The following is a 6,484-nucleotide window of genomic DNA, read 5'->3' as shown; positions in this document are numbered from 1 at the left end:
TGTAATTTATCATTATAATATTATAGTATATCATATAACAACCGCTGCTGAGTATACAAAGCAACATGGTTACTGCACTTAAATGTGTGTATCCCTGTCATCTAACTTTTCCACTTTGATGGGAGAGTTTGAAAGATTCATATGCAAAAAATCTGTCGCTGATCGGAGCTACACTCAGCTTCTGTCTAGCAGCAGCTGCATTAGCTCCCATCAGGAGATGGAGCTCATAAATAACCATCTCCTTCACTGAGTTTAACCCATCTGCATCTCCTAGGCGCGTAGTCAGCGTTATACCTCTGTACAGCCACACTGAGGAGAAGGAATCAGCACGAATCTGATTTATGAGTCTGGGGCTCGATGTTGACCTGGGTATGATAAGACCAAAATATGGATTCCAGAAACTTCTGCAAAAGCAGACAGGAGGGATTTCAGGGGGAAAGGTGTGCTTTTTAATCTTCTGCTTCTGCTCACAACCAGGTGTGGGGAAATTCTCCTAAAGCTATAAATCCTCTTAGCTCTCTCCCATACCAAGTGCTTCTTTCCTCGCAGCTAATGTAAAACCGAATGCTTTGCTGATCCTAAGCTGTCTGTCAGTTAAGGACATTAGGCACTCGTCAGGCCTGACGCATAGTACGTGCATGACATCATGGGCACCGCATGCGCTCCCGACGCTGTTTTCATAGCATGACCCACGACACAGCAGGGTCGATGCATCAACATTTCATCCTGTAACTTTGTTAAAATGCTCACGGGTGCATTTATTGTAAGCAGAGGAGTTTTATATCTAATATCACCTCTCTGTATCATGAGAACTGCTGACTTTATTGGCAATATTAAATGTTAAAGAAACAAGACAAATGTAGCTTTTATGGCTCCAGCCTGAACTTTGAGACCATCTTTATTATGATACCAAGACTGCCATCTAGTGTTTGACATTCACAACTGCAGCTTTGGAGCTTTTTATGGAACAGCTTTCAGGTTAACGTGATGGTAACTGGTGAGGTTTACGTAAGTTTAGGTTAAACTGCTGAAAGCTCCTGGTGTGCTGCCACACTTCAGTAATTTTGGATTATATGATGACTAAAAACAGCAACATATGTGAGCATTAGGGGGAGGAGCCGGTGGGATAAGCACAAGAGCGTGCAGACACTAAGGATATGTAATGTACTGCACAAAAATGGAACGACAGGAGCTTTACCTTTAGCTTGGGAGTAATTAAGGCAAGGAAAGAATTTATGAGATGTTCTCACAGGCTGCACAACCAACAGCTGAAGGTCCAGATGTGAGTCAGTTTCCTTTTTGTGGGACATCTAATGTTCTGCTTTCCATGTCTGCTTTTACTTATGAACCGAAAAGCTTCATTGTCCCTGGAGGGAAACCACTTTGCCAATGAGCCTTTCAAAAAATATTTTACATAAAAACCAGACGTGCATTTCCATTAAAATGCAAAAAACAACGATAGCTTATTAAAAGAAAGAACAAGTCACCAAGTGTGAGGTCAAAGGTCATGTTCAGCTTCAGATTTTATGCAATCCAGTAAGTGTTAAAGTGGTGTGAATTATTGCCACTATAAAACAGATGAGCAGAAAGTTTATTAGAGAGTTTATGTGGTGCAAACTTAAACATGCATTTGTTCTGAGATACAGTAACAATTATTTTAATGATTCCATCAGTAACGTCAAACCTGGTTACTTCCCCTTTTTCAGTGTACCTGCAAACTCCGTGAGGTGAGTGCTGCTTCAATCCAGCAGGTTATTCAACTGAATACCAACAGGGATTAAAAACATTAAAGCTACAAGTCAGACATTTGCTGGAAGTCTGCAGAGCTGTACAATAATCCTTTTTAGCATTTATATGACTCTGGGCAGCTCAGTACATCTGCATTTCCTGCCAACAGAGACACAACAGGGCATGTGTGCAAATGAGGGAAAACGTCACCTTAATTTTTCTGTTTGCTACTATCGGCTACAGCGCTCCTTCATTTAATGGTTCATTTTTCTCAACTTATGGAATCATAGTAGCTTTAAAGAAGCTTTAAATGGAAATGCATCTGTTTTAGATAGTATGTGTTAGATAAAAAGAAATTTAACACGTTTCCACTACCAGTCATTTCATATTCACATCTTTACAAAAAAGAAGACACTGTTAACAGCAGAGAGCACTAAACAAAGGAACAGTCCACTGGATAGGACGAGGCCAAAATGAGTTTTGTGTAAAAGACACATATATATCCAGTACATATGAATGTGTGAGTCCAAGTCCATCTAACCGACGAAAACAAGAAAAACAGTGAGTCCGAGAAACAGGCAGCTGAAGCTGTAGGCAGCCATCGACTGAGCGGACATGGTGATGGTGATTCCAGGCCTGCAGAGATCACAGTTTGCACCACAGAAGAAGCAGGAGTCCATGCCGGGCAGACCTCGCGAATTGTACGTGCTCATCGCGTTTCTCGCTGAAATTAAAAATACGATCATTCACATTAAATATTTTTTTAAAAACGACACTATTCACAGTCGTACTCACTTGGCTCATAGTAGTCGTAAACGCGTGCCACAGCGTCGTGCACGCGGGCCACTTTGTAGTTTCTGACGAGGGGAAGGTTGATACAAACCTCTGACTTGTTGAGCTGCAAATGACACCAGAATAATGTCACTACGCACGTGATGTAATCAGATTCCTGCTATTTTATCAACATGCATTTTCATTTAATGTAGGAAACCAGTGCTGGTGAAGCATTGCAGGGCAAATGAAAAGGGGTTAATATCACACCCAAATAATACGCATAGAGCGGGTTTTAAAGCTTCACGCTGATTGCCGTTAGGCTGCTTCAAACACTTACTGAATCCAGGTACAGGATGACTTTCTCGGGTGCCGTCTCCACCTTCCTGATAACAGCTGATTGGACAGCAGCCTCAGGAGAGAGTGTGAACCCGCTGAGCAGGCCTACATCCAATATAACCATACCTGTGTGAGGTATCAGCTGACTGTCCTTTAATCTGGAGAGGACAAAAATTTCAGAGTGTTTAACATGCATAGTAACCAAATGATGATAAATCTTTTTGTCTGCGTAGGTTCTCAGTCATCCAGCTCATAGTAATGGATGTTTCACCTCAAAACGTCTTCAAGAAACTTGATTTTGTTTTCAAGCTCCTTGGATAAATCATCTTCCTCCATCTCCCCCTGTCCCAGCATCCTCCCCCGTCACACTAACCCTCTGCATGGTCTCCTTCACCACATTCATGAATATTCTGTGAGGTCTTCCATCGTCCACCATCCCTCCTCTGCACGTGTCCAAACCATCTCAGCTGTGCCTTTCTGACTTTAACTCAGAAGAGCAAAATCCGATCTGTCCCTCTGATCTACTCATTTCTAATCCATCCTTTCAGGCTGGGTTAACCAAATAAAAATAAATACAGTACATAGAAACGCACTGTCCATGTGTGAACCGCTCACCTTGTGCATACAGACAACATCATGTGATTGCGGTCGCTGCCATCAGCAGCATCGATGCGTAATGAGAAAGCTTCGTCCGCAGCTTGCTGGTGGTTCTCTGCAAAAGTTTCCCTCTCCAAGTGGTAAAAGACGTTCAGCTGTAGTCATGGAAACAGTTACAAATGTTTGATTATCGATTAAAAGCTGAAGTATACAGTTAAAAGAAAACACACGTCTCATACAAAAACTAACAGCACAACGGAGAGATTAACCTTTCACCTCAGTTCTCCTCTCAGCGATTTTATCTGCAGTGCAGACAGATGCTGTCTGACGTTAATTGCTTGGGATCCATTATGATGCAGCATTTTCATTTATGATGCACAACGTTGTGCTAAGAGAAGCTATCGCGCACAGCTGCTGCTGCAGTTTATGCTGCTCGCGCGCTGGTGGTTAAACCGTCTGTCGAGCTCAACACGATGGAGGAAACATTCCTGATGTGTAAGGGCGAGTTCCAGTTTCTCATCAAATCTGTACCTTAAAAATAATTCCTGAAATGGAACCACAGCGGTACACAGAAACAGAGAAGCCGTACAACTGCACCTGAAATGTGGCAAAGCCTCTGCCTTCCATGGATATTTTTAGATGCAGATTGTTTTCAGCAGGAATCTGAGAAACATGAAATGAAAATTGGAGATTAAATAAATTTCAGTTACTGTACATATCAACCATCTAACGCCAGGTAACGGATGCACCTCTTGACTTTGATATGTTCGATAGTTGGTGGCGTTGATTCGAAACAGTGATGAAGATTCTGGAGAAGACACACTGACCATGAGGTTGATGGCATTGGCACCGCTGAACGCTGCGTAGGAAGCCAGAGCCTGGAGAGCTACTACTGTGTCCTGAGGAAGGGAACAGAAGATGCAGCCATCGTGGATAAATATCGACTTTAGGGGCAGAATGTGGGAATATTTGTGAGAATCCATGGCGGAGCTGAAATATGCTGTATATCTGTACACAGGTGAGAATCAGTAAGAGGAAAAGAGGTTTGTCTCACCTGTGTTGTTCCGTAGCCTCCTAGATGGTTTCTCTGTGTGCTTAACCACTTCATTTGTGTAATGCCATCAAAGAGTGAGCCACGGTTGATGTGAGCTAGCAGCACATACGAGGCCATCTCGATCTGTGCTGAGGGCAGCTTCTGGTTACGTGACCTCGGGCCTGCAGACGAACTCCACATCATCACTCCATCTAAGAGAATAACCACAGGCTAACTGACACAGCCACTGTATAAGTCGGTAAGTAAAGGATGGGATGTTGCTGTTTTTATAAAAGCTTCAGATAGAAAAAAAGGCTGAGTCACCGATGTAGTCCGCTCTCTTGCCGAGTTGAGTCAGTGCGGTGAAAGAGACGGGACTGTTGACCAAAGCTAAAGCGTAAGCCGTCAGACACAGGCTGTAGTTACTAATCACTTCACTGGACACTTTGTCCTCCAGGTACTTTCTGGCCAGAGACACACTGGCTTCGTGTATCTCCTTCATACAGAGAAACCAATACAGTATTATTAGCATTCGCAGACATCCTGTCCATTTAAGTATCAGCTTCTAGAAAGCTTAAAAATAGATTTCTGCCCTAACTCACTGTGTAGACTTCATCCTGCATAAGTGCAATCAGGACATAAGCCGTCAGCGCCACCGGGCCCTTATCCAGCCCTCCCTGCATCTCGGTGTGGATCAGTCTGCCCACCTCACTGAACTCTCCTTGGGGGCCCTGGCGTTTTAAGAGCCAAGACACAGCCCTGTCCAGGATGCTCTGGTCTATCTTCACGTAGGGCTGAGCCTGGAGGAAGCAGCGCAGCACAAAGGCCGTCAGCCTGGATCCAGAGAAAGAAGAGAGGAGAGAGAAGAAGGAGCATCAGAAAATTTGCGATTTTAGAGAAAACATTTATGAAAATGGACCACACGGGTGACCTTACCATGTGCTGCCAGAGGTGTCGCTGTTTCCAAAAGCACTGAAGGAACCGTCTTCTCTCTGGTAGGACAACTGTTTCTGATAACCTTACAGCAAAAAAGCAAAAATGCTTGTGACAAACCCCTTAATGGGCTCAGAGAACCTTCAATTTAACACTCAGAAGACGTTCTTATATATTGTGATAACTAGTTCTCCAGGTCAGTGATCTTTATGAGTGACCGAGGTCCATCTAACCTTCCATCATGTAAGCTAGAGCCTTTCTCCTGAGCTCTTGGTCATCCTGGTTTGAAGTGTCCAGGTACTGGATAACATATACACTTGGAGCAAAGTGGATCATGTTCTGTTCCCCACATCCAAGCGGCAGCTGAACCAGTGAACCCAAGTTGTTGATGGACAAAGCCAGGATATCGCCTGCGAGAAGCAGCAGGACAGAGGATGGAAAGATTTAACACATGAACAACATGTTTGTTTTTGAGCAATTTGAGCTGGAAGGTGAGACCGGAATGGGAACAGAAAGTGTCTCTTTCACCAGACGAGTGTTCAAATAAGGTAACTTTTGAATGGAATATAAAGAGTATTTTTTTTAAATGGGCACCTTGAAAGTCGGGGGAAGTGGCTTAAATGACACGTTACAGAAGGATGGAAAAAAAAACAGCCTCACTGAGCAGGAAGCCGCAGTTCTGCAAGATGAAACGTTTATCCTGCAGCTGACTATCAAGACAAGCTGAACCTGAAATCTGCTTTTCTGCTATGATACATGCCTAAACGACTCAAAGTAAACAAACTGCATGCACGAACAGTAAGAGGACAAACGGCAGACTTACCAGCCAGTACCACACGGGCCCTCTGACTGCCGGGCACCACATTTGGGGGGAAGGAGAAGGAGAGGGCTGTGGATTTGTTCCGTTTCTCCGGTTCCATCTCCAGGAACAGCGTCTGAGAGAAGTACTGTTCAACTCCCTCGGGCTTCAGGAACAAGCATTTCAGTGTTATGATAGGAATAACTGTGCCGCATAAGTTCAAAAGCACATCTTGTAGCGACATCGTGTTGCAGGCACCGTCCTATGCTCAGACATCTCCCTGC

The 6,484-nt window shown here is 43.9% G+C and overlaps 1 protein-coding gene across 1 annotated transcript; it reads right to left on the bottom strand.

Annotated features, from left to right (window-relative positions):
* Positions 1-1,587: 1,587 nt before the first annotated feature.
* On the bottom strand, positions 1,588-6,444 carry LOC143414036 (CD109 antigen-like). Its single transcript, XM_076877666.1, has 12 exons — positions 6,225-6,444; positions 5,635-5,811; positions 5,405-5,486; positions 5,071-5,302; positions 4,793-4,964; positions 4,490-4,680; positions 4,185-4,334; positions 4,033-4,098; positions 3,454-3,590; positions 2,840-2,996; positions 2,524-2,626; positions 1,588-2,452 (listed from the first exon to the last, which is right to left on the bottom strand). Exons 1-12 carry the CDS (start codon positions 6,442-6,444, stop codon positions 2,265-2,267), a joined length of 1,875 nt encoding a protein of 624 aa, XP_076733781.1. The 3' UTR covers positions 1,588-2,264.
* Positions 6,445-6,484: the final 40 nt, after the last annotated feature.

Source organism: Maylandia zebra, linkage group LG19 (assembly GCF_041146795.1).
Source record: "Maylandia zebra isolate NMK-2024a linkage group LG19, Mzebra_GT3a, whole genome shotgun sequence".
NCBI classification, from domain to species: domain Eukaryota; kingdom Metazoa; phylum Chordata; class Actinopteri; order Cichliformes; family Cichlidae; genus Maylandia; species Maylandia zebra.
Note: the sequence above shows the minus strand (reverse complement) of the source record. Positions and strands in the feature narration are given on the sequence as shown.

Coding starts and splice junctions, on each gene's coding strand:
- LOC143414036 (XM_076877666.1), bottom strand. CDS start 6,444: ATGTCGCTACAAGATGTGCTTTTGAACTTATGCGGCACAGTTATTCCT. Junction 4,099..4,184: donor GAACATATCAAAGTCAAGAG/GTGCATCCGTTA, acceptor CATGTTTCTCAG/ATTCCTGCTGAAAACAATCT. Junction 3,591..4,032: donor GAGGCTTTGCCACATTTCAG/GTGCAGTTGTAC, acceptor CCATGACTACAG/CTGAACGTCTTTTACCACTT.